This window comes from Eucalyptus grandis, chromosome 10, assembly GCF_016545825.1.
Source record: "Eucalyptus grandis isolate ANBG69807.140 chromosome 10, ASM1654582v1, whole genome shotgun sequence".
In the NCBI taxonomy this organism is placed as follows: domain Eukaryota; kingdom Viridiplantae; phylum Streptophyta; class Magnoliopsida; order Myrtales; family Myrtaceae; genus Eucalyptus; species Eucalyptus grandis.
The window spans coordinates 24,952,360-24,971,960 of record NC_052621.1 but is presented as its reverse complement, the minus strand read 5'-3'; the positions used below and the strand labels follow the sequence as shown (position 1 = coordinate 24,971,960).

The 19,601-nt window shown below is 40.6% G+C and overlaps 1 protein-coding gene and 4 non-coding genes across 6 annotated transcripts; 1 reads left to right on the top strand and 4 right to left on the bottom strand.

Annotated features, from left to right (window-relative positions):
* Window positions 1–5,021: 5,021 nt before the first annotated feature.
* Window positions 5,022–5,217, bottom strand: LOC120289261. Its single transcript, XR_005547186.1, has one exon. It is a non-coding gene; the product is annotated as a U2 spliceosomal RNA (small nuclear RNA).
* Window positions 5,218–6,446: 1,229 nt separating this feature from the next.
* LOC120289281 lies at window positions 6,447–6,564 on the bottom strand. Its single transcript, XR_005547205.1, has one exon. It is a non-coding gene; the product is annotated as a U5 spliceosomal RNA (small nuclear RNA).
* Window positions 6,565–8,274: 1,710 nt separating this feature from the next.
* Window positions 8,275–8,470, bottom strand: LOC120289300. Its single transcript, XR_005547224.1, has one exon. It is a non-coding gene; the product is annotated as a U2 spliceosomal RNA (small nuclear RNA).
* A 1,325-nt stretch (window positions 8,471–9,795) lies between these two features.
* LOC120289286 lies at window positions 9,796–9,913 on the bottom strand. The gene has a single exon (XR_005547210.1). It is a non-coding gene; the product is annotated as a U5 spliceosomal RNA (small nuclear RNA).
* A 3,590-nt stretch (window positions 9,914–13,503) lies between these two features.
* On the top strand, window positions 13,504–17,352 carry LOC104422401 (protein NRT1/ PTR FAMILY 8.1). Of its 2 annotated transcripts, XM_010034719.3 has the most exons (5): window positions 13,504–13,693; window positions 14,563–14,753; window positions 14,843–15,060; window positions 15,255–15,808; window positions 16,261–17,352. In XM_010034719.3, the coding sequence occupies exons 2-5, from the start codon at window positions 14,648–14,650 to the stop codon at window positions 17,093–17,095; spliced, it is 1,713 nt and encodes a 570-aa protein (XP_010033021.2). In that variant the 5' UTR covers window positions 13,504–13,693; window positions 14,563–14,647; the 3' UTR covers window positions 17,096–17,352. The 2 variants fall into 2 exon arrangements, with proteins under 2 accessions (XP_010033021.2, XP_039159342.1); XM_039303408.1 differs by lacking the exon at window positions 13,504–13,693 and having other exon boundaries at window positions 14,701–14,753; window positions 14,843–14,926.
* The last annotated feature ends 2,249 nt before the right edge of the window (window positions 17,353–19,601 follow it).

Here is a 19,601-nt window from a genome sequence, read left to right as displayed (position 1 = left end):
AATATCCCATTCTAACCATCAAAAAAGAATATTTTGTTACTTTTCAAATTCCCCCAGGATTTTCCCAAACAATGGACCCGGTAGGGATACTCCCATGTCCATTGTGGAGCTATCCATCTTGCTCTCACTTTTCATAGTCGAAAAGGCCTGCTAGTTGTGGCTAGAATGACCCTATTAGATACTCGGTTCCTAGAATACCAGTATACTTGTATTGGCACTGTCCAAACCATTTTGAATGTTGGAACAATCTTTGTAACCCTTTATCCAAATTTCAACACTTGTCTTTTCAGACCCGCAGCTACTTTCCTTCTTGAAAGTCCAAATCCAGTTCATTGGGGCACCCTAGACTATTCACTCTTTTGCAGCGACATTGCACTACCAGAGAATCTATTGAGTACAAAACCATGCCCTTGATCTAAATTTCCAAAATGGAATTGAAGACGTCATGTTCATCTCCATGCATAATGACCAGGCATCTTGTATCCATATTCCCAGATAGATTCCAAAAGAAAAGTTGGTCAAGCTCATTTTAGAGACCTAGGTTACCAACTACGAAAAGCTGCATTAGAATTACAAGTCTCTCCATTCCTTGGACTCTTAATTTGTAAGGAAAAAGGATGGCACCGTTGCCATCAAATTTGACAAAGAAAAGGAAGAGAATCCTTCCATCTTCCAAACCTTGTTCATGATTGAACCGTGCGTTCCAGAATCAATCTTTGAGCTAGATCTCAAGAAGCTTGTTAAATACTTTTAGAGTAATGAAATCCTGTCCATTTCAATCATTGGTTTTGGAACCCTTTTTGTTGGTGTTCATACTGCACAAATTCTCCCGACGAAGTAGAGCCGAATACAAGGCCCAGGCGAAAACCCAAGAAAGTAAATGATATTATATACCAGAGGTATTTGAACAGAGACCCTTCCATTGATATCCTTGGTGAGTGTGATGAGTTTCAATTCATGGTTTCTTATGCTCCACATCCACCACCAAAATTTACATTGTCACCTCCCATTCCACTAGTCTTACCACCAATATCACCTCCCTCACCCCATCACAAAAAACCAGCCGTTTCCCCATTCTACAAGCCAATTTTAAAGTGGGTAAAAAAAAAATTCAGACCCGCTTGAGGTCCCAGGTGAAACTCTACCTAGCCAAAAGGCTAGCTTTTCCATCGCTATGTTCCAAGAGGTAGACTTTCCTCCTCTTGCTCGAGAAAATTCAAGACTTTATTTCCCTACCCCTAAAGAATTCATCGATCCTCAAGGGAGATATCGTCATGTTTCAAAAGTACCTGCCTCAACTAATTTGGACGAACATGGAGGGCAAAAAAGAACTCCCGTTACTAAAGCCGTTCAGAACTAATAATCGAAGGCTCTTCTAGTGCACAATAATGCTTTTAAGACGATTAATTCCAAACTTGTGGATGTGCAAAGAGATCTTAAGAGATATGATGAAACTACTAAGAAGATGCTTTCGGACTTCCAAAAAAGACTTCATGCCTTGAAATTCGGATAACATTTGGGATATCATCATTTCGAAAGCCCAAAGGCAAAAATAGAGAAGCTCTAGAAGCAAATACAACTTCTTGAAGAAAGAAAATTCAAGCCCTCAAATCCGTTCCTAATTGTGCCACGAACTGTGTATTTGCAACCACCACCACCACTGTAGAACACTTCTATCTTTGTTGTTCTCACAAAAACCTCTATCAGACGAGACAAGACTGATGTAGTGGAAATGTGAAACTGTCTTAAAGAACTAGATTGGTTAAGAAAGGAAAAGGGAAATAAGAAGATTCTTGAATAATTTTTTATTTCTATAAGAGAGAAGTCGGATCAAATGATGTTATCTAACCCGTCGGAATCATTCTTGAGAGATCTGGGCAATCACGAAGATCAGTCTGATCCTTCTGCCTTGAAGGATCAAAGTTGGCCTCCACCAAAATTGGTTTTTCCGATCGATTTGGAATCGAAACCAGATTCGGTATCTCTATCATTCTCCTCCTCTCTTTCAGTTCTTGCCATTGAATCCTTTCCTATTGTACCAACCACTTCATCAATATTCAAGGCCGATCCCCCGAATCAAGAGATAAATTCTAACCCTTCTAAACCAGAGGTTATCTAACCAAACAATCCATCCAAGAATCTAAATCCCTCATTTAAACAGTTTTTTTACTGTTGATAATATTCCTTATTCCAAATGGCTCGAAAGATTTAGAGAATTTCATACTTGGTTAAATGCTCAAGCTCTCACAAATTGCGATGAGTATGATGTCCTCTTTGGATTTGTTACAAGATTTATAGGGAGTCTCAAATATTGGTGGCAATTGGTGACAGAATAAGATCAAGTTTAATTTCTGATCTCAGCAGATTTTGGCCAAGCTATTACTCTCCTTCACCATTTTTTCATTGACAAACCTTATGACTTCCATTAGCTTAAGAAAAGAAAGTTTTTTGAAAGAAAGTGATGCCCTCACCAAAAAAGACATCTCGACAAATATTATCGGAAAATGTTCAAGATCTTCTATGGCTTTGGGACTGATGCAAACCTGAAACAGGTTTTCTAACTTTCATTCCCAAAGAGCTATCCCAACAAGTTGAGAGATCCTTCCTTAACAAGCAAAAAAGAACTGCGGATATTCCTCTAGAAAAAATACAACAAGAGATCCATTTGTGTCTTGATGATTTGTGCTTAAGGCGCCAAATGGTAAAAACCTATCTCATAGATAACAAAGAGCTTGATGGAGCCTATTCATGTCAAAAGTTGAAAATTAAGTGTTCTAAAAGAGATTGCGACGGTTCTTACATAAAGTCTTCTAGAAATAAGAAGCATTTCAAGAGATATTGGGTAGGAAAATCCAAGCATAAATCTAAGCATTTCCAGAGAAAGAAAAAATGACGATTCCTACTAAAAAAAGATTGCTCAAATTGCAAAAAATCAACTCGACACTTCATCTGCAACCAAATGGGTCATTTTGCCAAAAACTGCCCCCAAGTGAAAAAAATGTCAGAACCATTTGATATATCACATAGAAATTAAAATTGGTGTTTCACTTGAAATTGATGACATTGAATCATTGTTTTCCATGGATGAAGAACCATATGAATAGACTCTTTATGTCATTTCTTGTTATCAGACTCGTAGTGAAATTGATTTTGACTCAGATTCTGAAGATCTTTTTCATATATTCATCGCTTCCTCATAACAAGACCCTGGTATATTTTCAAGCCAAATCCATTGTCCTCACTTTCTTGTCAAAATCTTCACCTCCAAGTTTGCTAAATCTATCACAGTCATTGCTTTTATAGATATTGGTGCAACTTTGTCAATTTTAGACACAAAAATTCTCCCTAAAGAATATTAGACTTCTTGTGTTCGATATTTCAACTTTGTCACAGGAGATACTTTTTCTACAAATGTACATAGCACCTCGGTTACTATTCAATTTTTCTCTCAATGTTCCATAACCATTAAAAATTTCCAATCCAGTTTCCCTAACAAAAGTCTGATCATTGGCTGGGACATCATAACTCAAATTTCTCAATTTCGTATCATTCCTGGAAAATGCCTTAAGTATAAAGACCAATTCTCTAAATTCGTCGATATTTAGAAGTTTTTTTTCCATCCAGATGAGTTTTTTAGATCCGATCATGCAAAAGTTGTTAGATTCTTGTTTAGAATCTCATTCTGAATTTTCTAAATTTGCATCTCTTTCAAGAAAATGAAGATATAAATCCGACAAAGACGAGTCACATGGGAATGAATCTAGAACATTTTGTTTATTCTCAAAAGGAATGCTCAGAGCTGTTGCAATAAGGCCTTAATGAAATTTCAAATTCTCAATAGGCCTGCAAAGCTTTTTATGTTAACAAGCAAGTTGAGCAAAACAGAGGGAAAATGTGGCTAGTAATAAACTATCAGCCCCTCAACCTTTTCCTCCAGTATGACAAATTCCCACTACTTTTGAGAAATTCCCTTTTTGCTAGATTAGCATATATTCCAAATTTGATCTTAAAGTCGGATTTTGGCAATTGGGCACTCATCTTAAAGACATACCTAAGATAGGGTTATGTATTTCAAACCAGCATTTTCAATGTAAAGTTCTTCTTTTTGGCCTCAAGGTAGCCCCATCCTCCAAGACTCATGAAGAAGCATTCTCCTCAAACGGCATAAACATGTGGACTGTCCTGCTCACACAAAGACAAGTCGCCCAAAGCCCTTCTAACATTAGACTTTCAGAACTCGAATAAAGATATGTGAGGAACATCTTCTTGCAATGCATAGCTCTGATGATTCGGATTATGACTACAATGCCTATGACGGAAGACAGACTTGTAGCTAGGTCATTGCAGCAAAGTATTGTAGCAATAGGTTAGGGAAATTACTATTCACATTCACTGTTCATATCACATAGAATAATTCCTAATTGGATTTTCCGGAGTCTCTATTTGTTTTCGGACCCGTGAGCACGGTCCTTATTTGTTTGTGGCCTCTTAATACCTATAAAAAGCAAAGATGATATAATGTGTTGATCAGAGTCCTTTAAAGTAAAGTGAGTGTTTGTGAAAAATTATCAATGTCTCTCTGAACACCTTTTCTTCTCTAGCATGGTAATATCCTCTAACAATTATAGCTCGGACAGTTAGAAATGTTACCATTCGGACATCCTTGAATATCTCTATATTCTGAACTAAAATTTTGAGTAATTTGCTGCTAAAAGGCTATTTCTGAAGGACTTGAACAAGAAGTTTGCCTATTGTGGGAAGGCATATCTACGGAAAACTAACTCTATTTTCCCTGGTTCTCAAGCATATGTCTAATTAATGAAAACGGCATTTGCCCAAACTCTACACTTCACATTAACTGATCAAGCCAAAAATAAGAGCAAGGTACCCATTTATGGGGATTTGTTTTTCAACTTACACAGATAGAAGAATCGTCTCCGCACATGTTACCACCAAAATGATAACAATATAATAACAATAGGCATATGCTAGAGAAGGAAAATCATTTAGACTTGGCTTGGGTGGGGTGCGCCAGGCAAGGGCAATAGTGCAACGCCCGAGCGACACGCAAGAGGCCCAGTAGCAAGCTACTGCAACGGCCTCTCCCCCTCGAAAAATTAATTTAATATCATGTGGACCGATGGCCCACGTATCAGATATTAAACTGATAAGAACAGATACTACACTTGATCTTAGCCAAAAGGCCGAGAAAGGTATGCTTTGTAACGCTGTCTAGCCTCTTCTTTTGTTCCTGCTAGGGTCCGCAATGCCTTTCTCGTGCCTGATGTGGGAGTCCATTTCACTGTTTCTCTTCCCCAGAAAAAACCAAACAAACAGTGAAAAAGGATAGAAAGCTGTACACGGGATGGCACTGATATTTTTTAATTGGCATAGGAACGGTCCGGTTTCTGTACTCTACTGATCAAAGAACAGAACCATCACGACCGCCTTGCCTTCTTTACTGCCTAGTGCCCGAGGACTCAAAATGGGCAAAAAGATTTGGGTGAGGCAGTCCATGGTCTGGCGTGGGCCGGTATGGCATTAAAGCATGAAGAAGTAAGGATGCTCGAAGCCTGATCTGTGTGCCAGGATAAAGTCGATATGAAGTGAACCAGGCCCTAGCACGCGCTTGAAAGAGAGAAAGAGATATGGAGGGCAGAAAGCATTACTAGTTGAGGTGAACATTCGTGTGTTATCTCCACTTTAAGAGCTTGAAAAATTGGATGGAGGACGGCAATGGACGTCACATTTAACCAAGTCTAGAGAAGCTGATTTTTAACAAGATTCTGGAGTTGCATCACGTTGAGTACCAAATGTGAAGCATCTTTGTGATGAAGGAAGCTGCCTGAAATTTTGCTCGGGCATCCGACTTTTTCGTTTTCGTTTCTAGGAGAGCTCCCTGGGGTTAAGAGAGCCCCTCCAAATATAGAAGTACGCCGCTCGCTTACAGTGCACCCACGGAAGCGGTACTCTCTCATAAAAGGTGAAAAAAAAAAATAGTCTGCTCCGTGCTCACCACGTGGCCGCAGGATTCTAGCAAATGACTCGATTGGGATTTGTTCAAGCGGATCCTTCTCAAACGTGTCTCCTCTCCTTTCAACTTAGGACTTCCATCGGTCCTCCATGGTGGCGCATCTATTTTCTAGGATTCTGATTATCTGCATCAGGTGTCTTTGCCACTTTTAGACGAAGGTACAACTCCAGGCAAAGTCTCTTCTGTGGTTTATGCTCTTGCAACTCCAGAGTTATCCGTTGGCCGATCTTCGGCGCTCAGCCCTTTCCCTGGTCGTAGCTTGAAGGCAAAAAGGTTACTCAAATATGCATGTCAAAGCCACATGAATCAAAATTTGCAGAATACAAGCGTTGGAATCGCTTTCACCACTTCCTAAGTATTGTTCTTACTATCCTGTTATGCCATGCACATGCTTCTGAACTCTATTTTAGGAGCTCCCTCAGTTGAAGAAGCTCCTCCAAAAATTGGCGTATGCCACTGATTGTGACGAGCACACGGTATTCTTTAGTAAAAGGCGAAAGAATAGTTCGCTCTGTGCTCACCACATGGCTGCGTAACTCTTCTCTAGCGCCAACCTCGTGTTTTTGTGCCTGGTCCCGTTGCCATGTTCTTGCCTCTTTTCCCATGTGGGACTTAACTGTTCGTCCTGCTACCGCTGGTGGAATATTAGAATATTGGAGGGGAGCACTTCATCCGTTTTTAACTTGAATCAGCACCTATCGAGTCCCTTTGGTTTCTCAAATGGGAGCTAAGATCAGAAACCGTGGTGGTGAATTGACCGGATCATATTGACAGGGAGCTTAGGAAACAAAACGGCAGTCCCCATTTGCTGCCTCAAATGAGTTTTGTATAATGCAGAAAACACACCTGTCTTACAGACCCAAGATAAGTCCTCCACTTTCAGAGAAGAGATGAGTGTAGTATGAAACTGTCGGATCTAACAGTGGGCAGCCAGGCAAGTTTGTGCAGCCATTAGATCGGCAGAAAGAAACTCAGTTTCCAGTTGAACGGTTGAGATTTGTGAGAAACTTAAAGAACTAGGAAAATCAACTGCATTGTTGGGAAAGAAAGAGGAGGAGGACTTGTTGCTCTTATCCAGAACCTCCTCCTCCAATAAATTTCAGACAAAAGTTGTCCAAAGATGCTGCAGGACGTGGAATTATCTGAAACAGAAAGCAAACTTGATAGTTCCAGTCCATTCTCAAGTTTTTGTGAAGTGTCCATATCCATGGTGTAAAGATGTAACTCAGCCAGCACATATTCAAACAAGATTTGCATCATTTGGAAGGTGAAACAACATTTGCTGTATCACGAACTACTGCAAGGAAAGAAGAATGTGCGCTGCACCACTGACACGGCATTATTGGCCTCATGGGACATTTGAATATTTACAGACGTGCAACTGATTTTACCTTGCTAACTGGCCTGGTTATACTCTAATCATCTTAGAATCTCCCTTAAGCAAATTTCAATTTCCATGAGATCATAAAAATATCAATGAGTAAAGATCCTTCGCTGCCTTCTGTTGCAATTTTCCTTGTTGCACATTGACAGATTAAACGTGACAGATTAAACGTGTGGCTGAAATCTGCTGTTCCCCTTGATGATATTTTGATTCACACTAGACTCTCTGCTGAATACATTGGACTTTGCTGGACACTTAATGGAAATTGGAACGTTTATGCAACTCCCAAGGTGCAGAACTTGACAATCTAATAAAATGCCAGCTCCAGCCAACCCCAGAAATGAAAGCCTGTAATCGACTTATCTATAGGATGATGGTACAAGTGATGCGAGTGAACACTCAAAATATGGCTCTGACACTGAAAATGATTGAGGACATCTTTCCTCACCAAACTATTGTTTCTAGCTGCTATGCATCCAAATCTTTCAATGCAAAAGATGTGAGAAAAGTCCAGGAACTTCAAGGCTCAATTCTGTGAAGATGTTGATGAGGATCTTTGGGAAAATTCGGTTGGGTCAAGTTAGATTATATTTGTGGTGGATCTTTGGGAAAAATCGGTCGGGTCAGCTAGGTTTATATTTGTGGTGGGTGGGTTTGAAAAGGAGCCATGAATTTGTGGGACAGAACCACTTGGCACAAAAAAAACCTGAGAAAACCAGACAAATCACCAGTCTTTTGGATTCCTCGTTTCAGCAACGATGTTTGCTTGGGTTCCTACGGCAACAACCGAAGTAGACCAAGAAATAATGGTTTTGGTAGACATTTGAAAAAGAAAATTCATTTTGACTGGGCTTGGGTGGGGTGCGCCAGGCAAGGGCAGTAGTGCAAAGCCCGAGCGACGCGCGAAAGGCCCAGTAGCAAGCTACTGCAACGGCCTCTCCCCCTCGAAAAATTAATTTAATATCATGTGGACCGATGGCCCACGTATCAGATATTAAACTGATAAGAACAGATACTACACTTGATCTTAGCCAAAAGGCCGAGAAAGGTATGCTTAGTTTAGTCGCCTAGCCTCCTATTTTGTCCCCAGCTCTGGTCCATGTTTCCTTTCTCATGCCTGATGTGGGACTCCATTTCACTGTTTCTCGTCCCAATAAAAAAAAAGAACAATAGCAGACTTAGAAGACTCATGAAAACCTTCAGTGGAGTTGAAATGTGAGGATTGAAACGGATATGGCGGCATATACCAATTTTGGTCGAGAGTTCATATCTCATCCTTATAAAGAAACTAGGAAAGTTTCTGCATCGTTTGGCTTGGCTTAGAGAAAGAGAAAGCGATTGATCTGTGCGTTGTTTGTTAGTTGGTTGGTTGCGATTGAACGCCAATCCATCTACTTATGATGAGGCAGAGAGCAAGTGAAAACTCAAAAACTAGAAGCGCAAGGCTTGATGCGAAGCAAGAATTCACTGTCCTATCACTGTCGCTCTTTCGTTGTTACCCATGCGATAGTATGACTCTATATATGAATAAGTAAGCCCATTAAAATGAACTGGAGTTTGTTCATTCTTTTCTATTGGGACAGCAGTTGCATGAAACGATTGGTTCATTTGTTCTGCATTTTGAAGCCTCAACTGGTCCAATGATAATGATGATTTGAAACTAACAGCCCATTTGATGAGCCTGAATATTACAAGGATTACAAATGCACGGTCATGGTTCTCTGGTGAAAGGCGAAAGGACATATGAAGATAGTCACATATTTCTTTTCCTCTGAGCCCGATATTGCTACAGGTGTTGGCTACCTTTTTCAGAAAGGAAAGACTCCATAAATATGTTCTTTGGGGTTTTAAGCTCGTACAAGCTCTAAGATAGTCACATATGAACCTGTTAGTCAAGAGGGTATCATTTGACGATCGGCATTGCAGTGCTGGGGTTCTAACGTGACATTGTCGCCTGAACAATATTAAGACTTGGGACTAATTCAACAGCAGGGCAGTTGACTTAAGGAGTTGAATTCATAATTTGAAAGCTTGGAATGATTAGTGAGCTGTTGACTTAAGGAGTTGAATTCATAATTTGAAAGCTTGGAATGATTGGTGAGCATGCTGGTATGTCGGGGTGGAATCATTTGAATAGCTAAGTACAGCCAGTTCAATATCTGATGCTAATGGCCTCAATTCGGAATTCAAAGTGAATGGAAATAGTCCGGCGGCAAAGGTCCTTCCTGCTCCACGACAGACAGCTAAACATACCCACCCTTTCCAAGAAGAAGAAATCAGGATCTGTCCGCTGCCAGTGCGGCTTTAGGAGAGGGCTCCTAGGAATCAATTGACAGAACCTGCATTGCTACTAAATCAATTTTAACTCTATTTTAGGAGCTCCTCCGTTAAGGAACCCCTCCAAAAATAGGCGTATGCCACTATCTTGTGGCGAGCACACGGTATTCTTTAGTAAAAGGCGAAAGAATAGTTCGCTCTGTGTTCATCACGTGGCTGCGTGACTCATACGATGGCATGACCTCGTATTTTGCGACTGCCCTCGCTGCCCATGTTCTTCCCTTTCAGCCAAGGTGGGACGTTTCATAAGAAGGGCTATTTTGGGTCCATTAAATTAACTTCTGTTGGAGCACAACGAGTAGCAATCTATGAAGTGTTGGGTATGAGCGGAATTGGCCGAGAGAAGGTTTTTATCCTGCCATTCACTTATGATAAATGCATCAAAGAGAGGTGATTCCACAGCAAGAAACAAAACCGCCCTCCCTCTCCATCTTTGACGCCTTCAGCCTCATATTCTGAGTCCCTATACACGACGGCACCGTCGTAGGGGAGGCAAGGAGATTCATGGGTCAAAGAAACGGTCTGACCCAACCGCCAGAGGTTCTTAGACTTAAGATGGTAAAGAGGCACGGCTACTCTGAACACGAGTACGTACTGATCTCCATATTCCCGCAGGTCCCCCGGTACTTCCTAATTGGTTGTGCAGAAGTGTTTGCGTTCATTGGGCAATTGGAGTTTTTCTATGAGCAAGCCCCCGATGCCGTGAGGAACCTGTGCCAGTTGCCTCGATCACTTCTTTTCTCTCGGGGATGATCTGCCAAAAGTGCAGGTCTCTGCCAGGCCAAAAACTTGTTTCCGCATTGATCTCAGTTTGTGTGCGATTTCTAACAGATGTCTTCGATTGGCATCAGCTTTGCTGGTTCAAGCTAAAGAGTGCCTGCTTGAAGTCCTTAGTTTCAACTTTCTGTCGTGCGCATGGAGAATAAACATTTCGTGGAGGTTAGCAGTCGCTTAACATCGTGTCATTGTACAACATTACTTGAATCGAACGAGTATGAGATGGTCGAAGTAGAAGTGAGGCTCAAAAGGGAGCAACCGGTTCCAGCAAGCCCCCATTAACTTTTCTTAATCACTTTCGCCTAGTACGATAGTCCCAAAACCACACGAGCAAATCGCGGCTGCAAGCTCAAATTCTGCTGATTCTCTCAGCCTCATGCTTGATCGAGCACTCCATTGAGAAAATACAATCAGATCAGTCCAATCACGAATCTATGCATTGATCGAACATGCGTATAGATTGATGTATTTTAGCCTGAAAGCTGTTATAAATTGCGACCCCAGGGGTCAAACTGGAAGATTATGCAGAGAACCCAATCTGATGGCATTTCTCGCCCATGTAAACATGATATTATCTTGATAGAGACGAGGTGAGAAAGGCGGACAAGTCCATGGAGGGGACATGGTTTTGCATTTTCCTCCGGTCTGAACGCATCATTCTGGACCCTCAGACCGTCCAAGAGGAACGCCTCCGCTCGCTGCCCCACCTCTTCATTGTCTGGTCTGCGCCCGTCGTCTTCATGGACAATTCAAAGTTTTACTGAGGTTGGTTCGGTCTGGTCCGGGCTTGTTTTTCCACTCCCTGGACAAGGCCTTGATGCTGATGTCTGCAGCTTCCGGTCTCTCCTTTGTCGATACTACCGAATCGACAAAAGGAGTCAAAGATCAACAAACTAGTATTGGAAATATCAATCATGAATTGAGGGAAAAAATATGTAACACTATTTCTTGTAACTAGAAAAAACAACATAGATAAAAACTACGAGAAAGCAATAGCAAATATAATAACACAAAATCTTACAATTGAAGATTGCAAACTAAAAAATAAATTTGCTATAAACTTTTAAGGAATTGAATAATAGGTGAGGTATGGCTAATCGAATTACTTTAAGGCGATTAGTTTCAGTCAATGGTGTCAAACAGCTTCATGCACTATGTCTTCCAAGTTATAACACCTCGAATCCCTTTGTATTAGCACTATACTAACATGACTCTATCAAATATTTTTCAAACCAGCATACTTAGAGGAATATTTCAAAAGAGAAAACTCAAAAGACTTTCTGGAATTGCTTTGAGGAATTCTCAAATTATTTTGAACTAAGTAAACGTGTCTATTTATAGATAAGGGATACAGTTGTAGAAAACTGAAAGGACATGAACTGAAGAGACATTAGTTGAGCCATTATTAAATTTAAAAACTGCAGCAAAACGAACAGTCATGTTGAGTCATTAATCCATAATTGCAATAATTAGGACGTGATCCAAAGAGACTATGGTTACACGTGAACTGAAGAGAGGTCAGAATCAATCCAACCAAGTCATACAAAACCCTTCTCCTCGCAAGCTGGTAACTGTACTGGTCTCACGATGATGTTTCCTTGACTACTCAACCGAGGAAAAAAAAACAAACGTATAGCAAAGCGCGAGCTCACTCAGGCGGAGGAAAAGATTGAAACAGCTGGGGCAGAGATTAAGGAATATTCACTTGTGGTATTCGGCTCCGACCCATTTGATTCATCGTGCCATGTGCCGACCATGAACCATAACTCCAGGGTGCAATTTAAACGTTAATTACACAGAGCCCGAGTCGCCCCCTCGCGAGCGTATGTACTTTAATCGTATCGTACCGGCTTTCAAACACGAAAAGCTCTTGAAGCTGCAGCGAACGAGCAATTTCCTTTTTTTTCTATTCTTTTCTTTCGCTCCGAAACGTCAAGTAACGAGTCAAAGGAATCGAAGGCATGCTCCATTTTCTATGGGCATCTCTTACTGGCAAGAGAGTGACCTTAGGTGATGGAATCCGAAACGATGACAGTGACAAGCAGAAGCAGAATTATTTTGCTATCTTGTTGCCGCCCGAGTCTCACGGCAAATCATCATCGTCATTTCTCACAACTTCTCGGGTTCACACCATGTAAATAATAATAAAAAAAATTATTAAGTCAGTATCAGTCCGAAAGATTCATCCCTAAACAGCTGTTTTACAGGTCCAGCGTTATCATCCTAAGCTTCCCCACAAGTGCTGACAAAATGGTCGCGCCAACGGAACCGAGCGTCACGGAGACGCAACGCACGAGCGACAGGTTCATAACGCACGGAAAAGAAATAATGAAAAATTAAGAGATAATTGCAAAAAAAGCCATTGCTTGGGAATAGAGCTGGCAAAATAGGTCATAAACTCATATTATGACATATTTTTAATTAAATGGGTCATACATCAATCAAGTGAAAGTTAAATATAAGTAAAAAAATGAGTATGAGAAAGTAAAGTACAGAAAGAAATGAGTCTGAATAGGTTATTAGGAAACCCACTTTGAACCATGGCCTTTTGTCTTTAACTTTATAAAAATATTTTTTTTATTAAAATTTTTTCATATTACAGTTTTTAGTTATTCAATAGTATGTTTACTTCAAATAAGAAAAACATGTGCATGGTCTAATTCTTTATAAATATTTCAGTTTATAGGTTTTTTTAAACTTTGTTTTATGTTATTTATTATTTTTAATTTAATTTGAAAATTTAATCCAATTAGCATATAGTAGAAGTAGGTTTTCCTAGAATACTAATAGGTTTTAATAATACGAGTCGGGTCATGTATGGGTTTGGTATAGGTTGAATCGGGTATGAGTTACTTGATTTATACTATATGAATATGAGTCAAAACGAGTTAAATATGTCAAATATGGGTCGACCTATTTTTTATCTTACCCACCCATTTGACGGGTCAAGCAAAGCTTGACTGTCTGTGACTACGAGCAACGGAGTTTCGGTGTGAGCTTCTAAAAGCTCCCTCGTTTCCAATGTTGGTATCGATTCAAAACGACCTCCGTCTTCTTCGCTCTCTCCATCGCAGGAGAATCTCTGGTCCCTGATGCGCATTCCTCTCTCTCCGTGTCTCTCTCGCAAAGCACCGAGCAATGTGAAGTGGCCGACGCCGCAGGTAATATTGAGGTTTTCCACGGCCTGCTCTATCTTTTCTTCACTTTGAGCTTGAGACGATGACCTCACCAAGCGTTTCGGGTTTTTCCTGTTCTGCTGTTCTCTTTGTGGCGAGCTGTTTAGTCGAGAGTTGCAGGCTCCCGTAAGCAATAAGCTGCGCGCTATTTTACGTCAGTCATGGTCAGTCAAAACTCACGGGTTGACTTCCCTGTTCTTGAGCTTTCAAGTTCAGTGAACGCTCGCCTGTCCTTTCCGGCCACATCCTGAGCTGATCGCCGTAACTGGGTTGAATCCAGCGGGATGAATTGTGTTGGCGCATTCTTGATTAGATGACTTTCGCGATCATACGGAAGTTCCTTCCTTGGCGCTGCAGCTTTGAGAGAATAGTAAAAGATCTACAATGCTTGTGCTGACTGGCAACGCTTAGAAACTTAAATTAGAGGGTATGATCTTCATCGTCCCTTCATGCGGCCATAAATGCTAGCCGCAAGCATCGGCAGTTAGGGTGCTAAGGTGTGATATTGGTATTGGAGATTCTTGCGGTATCACTCAGTTATTTATGCAGGCTCAACTCGTTACTATGTTTGACTTAGTTATTTAACACTTGTTATGCTGGAATGGATGGGAATGTAGAAATTTGCTGTTTGTTTCATGAGAGATGGTGCCGTTTACGGGTCCATTTCCAAGGTTAGAATCGGGATTAAGAAAATTTATGAGCTGATGTGATAAACCGGAAAAGAGAAAATTTCAGCTTCACGAAATCCCTGAAAAGGACTTGTCACTCTTTCACAAGCAGAACTTCAGTGCTTTCACCTTTTTAGAGAAATGAAAGCAGAAAGGTTTTATGTGAATTGTGCTTCTCTATTGCAGCCTGAAGACATTACAAATTCCACAACCATTTGTTGAGAAGCCAAACTGAGACGAATCAAAGCAGAGACGAGAATCGCCAAGACCCATGGAGGAAGAAGATGTTTACACGAAAGATGGAACGGTGGACTACAAAGGCGACCCTGCTGACAAAAGGAAAACTGGAACATGGAAGGCCTGCCCCTTTATTCTAGGTAACTCCACACGACAACTTCCTTAAAGAGCTTAACTGAACCTTATTCACGTAAAGAAGATGCTTATGGTATCTATGTCTTATTAATAGGCAACGAATGCTGTGAAAGGCTGGCATTCTATGGCATGGGCGCCAATCTGATGCTTTACTTCAAGCTCCACTTACATCAACACGGTACAACCGCTTCTAACAATTTAAAGGACTGGGCAGGAACGTGCTACATAACTACTTTGATTGGAGCTTTTTTTGCCGATGCCTATCTAGGGAGATATTGGACCATAGCATGCTTCTCGATTATCTATGTTTTCGTAAGTCACATTTACATATTATTCCTCATCTGAGTACTTGATAATCAACCTGTGCAGTTTGTGCTGCACAAATGAAGGGTTCCGCATTTCTCTGTTGAACATTCACAAATTTAGCATACCGACTGGAACTGATAGCATACTTTTACAATCAATCAAGATCCAGCAAGCTTGACTTATTATATCATTATACACAGGGGATGACACTGCTGACGCTCTCAGCATCAGTTTCGGGACTAAAGCCGAGCTGTACAGGGAAAGATAATTGCCACGCTACGAATATCCAAAGTGCAGTGTGCTTTATAGCACTCTATCTCATAGCCCTAGGGTCTGGAGGGATCAAGCCTTGTGTCTCATCCTACGGAGCCGATCAATTTGATGATGCTGACGAGGCTGAGAAGAAACGCAAGGGCTCTTTCTTCAACTGGTTCTATCTCTCAATCAATATAGGCGCACTCATTGCAGAATTTGTTTTGGTCTATATACAAGACAATGTGGGTTGGGCATTGGGTTTCGGCATTCCAGCAGCTGCTATGGCAATTGCAGTAGCTACTTTCTTTTCGGGCACGCGCCTTTATCGTAACCAAAACCCCGGAGGGAGCCCCCTCACACGCCTCTGTCAAGTGGTGGTGGCATCCTTCAGAAAATATCGAGTGGAAGTACCAGCTGACAAGTCTCTACTGTATGAGACTGCAGATGCCAAGTCTGCTATCAAAGGAAGCCGCAAACTTGATCATACCCAAGATTTGAGGTTAGTGCTTCAATTTGCATTTGTGTGATTGCTCTGTTCAACCATGCTTAGATCAGGATTCCTCCATTTATTCAGGTTAAATTAGTCACTCACCAGAGTCAGTTGAAAGTGAGCAGATGGAACATATTTGTTAGTCGTGCAGCACATATTGGATCGATTGCATGATTGTTTGTTCCAAGGTTATATTGCTGTTTATTTGAGACAGTTAGGATACAAATACTAACTCTGATCGCACAGAAAAAAAAAAAAAGCGCTGATCGGCAATCCTCAAGAGAGTTGCTATATTCATCAAATTCATAACATTGAAATTTTATTTCTGAATTTGCTCTACTTTGTGAGTTGAACCTTTACAGTTTTATTACGGTTTTATTATGTTAGGATGCTCTACATTTCAAGAAATCCTTCAGCACACTCGCTTGTCCTAAGTTTCTTTGCATTTTCTAAATCTGCAGTTTCTTTGACAAAGCTGCTGTGGAAACACAAACCGATCACATTAAAGAACCCGTGAATCCATGGAGGCTGTGCACCGTCACCCAAGTGGAGGAGCTTAAGGTGATCATACGGCTGCTTCCTGTATGGGCCAGCCAAATCGTCTTTGTCACTGTGTACAAACAGATGGGTACCTTGTTTGTATTACAAGGCTCTACTATGGACCCTCATGTTGGAAACTCTACCTTCAAAATTCCAGCAGCCTCTTTCTTTATCTTTGACATCCTCAGCGTCTTATTCTGGGTCCCTATATACGACCGCATCATTGTTCCAGTGGCAAGGAGATTCACGGGTCACAAAAGTGGTTTGACCCAACTGCAGAGAATGGGGATTGGCCTCTTCATATCCATCTTCGCCCTGATATCAGCAGCAATACTGGAGGTCATTAGACTTAAGATGGTAAGGAGGCATGACTACTACGATTACAAGTACGTACCGATGTCAATATTCTGGCAGGTCCCCCAGTACTTCCTCATGGGTTGTGCAGAAGTGTTCACGTTCATTGGCCAATTGGAGTTTTTCTACGAGCAAGCGCCCGATGCCATGAGGAGCATGTGCTCCGCTCTCTCGCTTGCCACAATTGCACTCAGAAACTACTTGAGCTCACTCCTTGTCACTATTGTCACAAGAATTAGCACAAGACACGGGAAACTGGGATGGATACCGGACAATCTGAACTACGGTCACCTCGATTACTTCTTTTGGCTCTTGGCAGTCCTCAGCGTGATCAACTTGAGAGCTTTTCTCTTGGTAGCGAGGCGGTACACGTATAAGAAGGCAGTGGGGACGCTCCGCTGAAAGTGCAGGTCTCTTCCAGCCTAAGAACTTGTTTCCACAGTGACCGCAATTTATCTGTGACTTTGGCCGATTTCTGAATTTGTCATCTGCTTCAATTGTTCAAGCTAGAGAATGGCCTCCTTGAAGTACATAGTTTCCACTTTCTGTCATGTGCATGAAAAAACAGTTCTGTGCAGGTTATCAATTGCTTCGTTGTGTCATTGTGCAATCTAAGAATCAATATGGAAGTGAAAGTTAAAAGTATAGCGCATTCTATTTTTTCGGGTTTGCTTTTCACGTCGGATTGAGCTTAAAGTGCCATGCAAAAATTGCTTTTCCTGCAAACGTAGTTGTTCAGCCTTTTTTGTGCTTCACGTAAGTTGGGTTCATGACTTAACAACAATTCAGTGGTGGGCATTGTGACGGTGAATTAACCCAACAAACGACGACACGAAAAGATTGTCCTGGACGAAAAGACCTAGTGCACCTTGGATCAATTAGAGGATATTTCCTCTTATTATTGTCACACCCCAAAACCATCATGAATGGGGATGACACAGCGTTCCTTCCACTCAAAGGACGCAGACTCAAAGCTTCTAAAATCAAACTCCTAAAAGTCTCCACATCCATATCGCTCTCGTACCTACTAAGCAACCACATTGTTAGTCGAGGAACCTTAAAAAGATTGGAAAATAAAAGGGGTAAGCAACCACAGTTCAGTGAGTAGTGCTATCTCTTCTAAGCGAATCGAGCACCCACTATGCATATTTACAAAACCAAACTACAACTCTTTTAACTCAAATCCAAGATATAACAAACATACAGTAAAATAATAACTATGTATGCTTATATTTACAGCAAAAATAATCATTTAACGATAATATCAAAATAAACATCAATGATCTAATCCATTTAATCTCATGCCACATATCCATGGTCTAATGAAATTACACGTCGATGGTCTATTCCAACGACTAATTTCAAATCACACGTTGATGGTCTATTTCATCGATCAAACTCATATCACAACTAATCCGTTGCTCAATATCAAACCATGGTTACGATACAACGCCTGATGACGAGCCAACCAAAATTCCCCCTTGGCAAGGTCTCTACCTATTATTAGACAGTGGCTTGGTCCACAAAGATATCTAGAATAGTATGCGAATACCCACAAGGCTCTCGCTGGGCTCACAGCAATATTGAGCATCCACATCAATTCAGAACAACACCATCCATAATTCTCAAATCAAATCCATAAAACTTTTCATATATCACCAAAAGATTTCACAACTCAACTTATTTGCTAGAAATACTTTTCATAAAACATTCTCAAATAATTTCAAAACTCGTCTCATAAATCAATTTCAAATCAAATACATTTCAAAAAGCTTATTACAAATCAATAACCATATAACATTCCATAAATTTGTGAAATGGTTTCACAAACCCACAACTTGTAATATTTCTCAACTTGGTTCATCAAATAAAATATATATTCATAAAAAGTTCTCACACTATTTTTAAATATCAAAACTTAGTAAACGTCCGATTCAACTTTTATGAAATAAATATGCTTATTCATAACTTATAAAATATCAAATCTTTACTATTTTGAAGACATGAGCTTATAAATTCTTAGAAGAGATAGCACCACTCACCTGAAAAAGTCAAAAATCAACCTATGTGGTTAATTGAGCCAACGCACTCGTATTCCTATTAATAAATCGAAAATGATATTAAAACCAAGTAATATGCTACTCTCCAACTAACGACTCGACTAAATTATGCTTATTCACCAATAAAACAATATCTAAGCGCTAATAAATCGCTCAACCAAAACAATTACTCAAAGCCATCCATAGTGAAGCTTGAGCACGAAACTTCATCATGTCATAATTTTCTCCACCGACTCCGTTTAAAGCATACTTATAATCAATGGAAAGCCCATCCAACCCACTACAATAATCCCAATTTAGCCAAACCTGAAATCAAGTCGAAAATTAACAAAATATAGCCCTGAAGTTCTGGTTGTGCACTGTTCATCACGTGCGATAAACTTTAAAATTTTTTTTTTGGTAAACCGTGAGTTCAAATCACGATCCGTAAAATCCGATAGCTCCACAGCATCCCAAGCTATCATTTGACAAAAGTACACAGCTCAACAACTCAAAAATCATACTTCACTACTCGATTTTTCCAAAGTTCCGAATTTCACCCTTTTAAGTCCGAAACTACTCCGATTGAATGAAGGGGGAGCACTCGCACGAGTGCTTACTGGGAGTTGTGTTATATAGTTAAGGTGGCTTGGCGATGCTCCCATGGTGAGAATGCGCGAAGCCCCTTTTTTCCTTTTCTCTTCTTCTTCTTCTTCTTTCTCTCTTTCTTTTTCTTTCTTTGTGCTCGGGCTCTCTGCCGTCCCTCTCTCTCCCCTTCTTTCCTTCTCTCTTTCCCCTTTATCTCCTCCTTTTTTTTTCTTTCTTTTCTTCCTCTCTCTCTCTCTCCCTTCTCTTTTCCCTCTCTCCCT

What these genes read in the sequence shown, in the direction of transcription:
- LOC104422401 (XM_010034719.3), top strand. Translation starts at nt 14,648, where the DNA reads ATGGAGGAAGAAGATGTTTACACGAAAGATGGAACGGTGGACTACAAA. An exon ending in GGCCTGCCCCTTTATTCTAG is followed by an intron (nt 14,754 to 14,842) that starts GTAACTCCACAC and finishes TCTTATTAATAG; the next exon opens with GCAACGAATGCTGTGAAAGG. An exon ending in GATCATACCCAAGATTTGAG is followed by an intron (nt 15,809 to 16,260) that starts GTTAGTGCTTCA and finishes CTAAATCTGCAG; the next exon opens with TTTCTTTGACAAAGCTGCTG.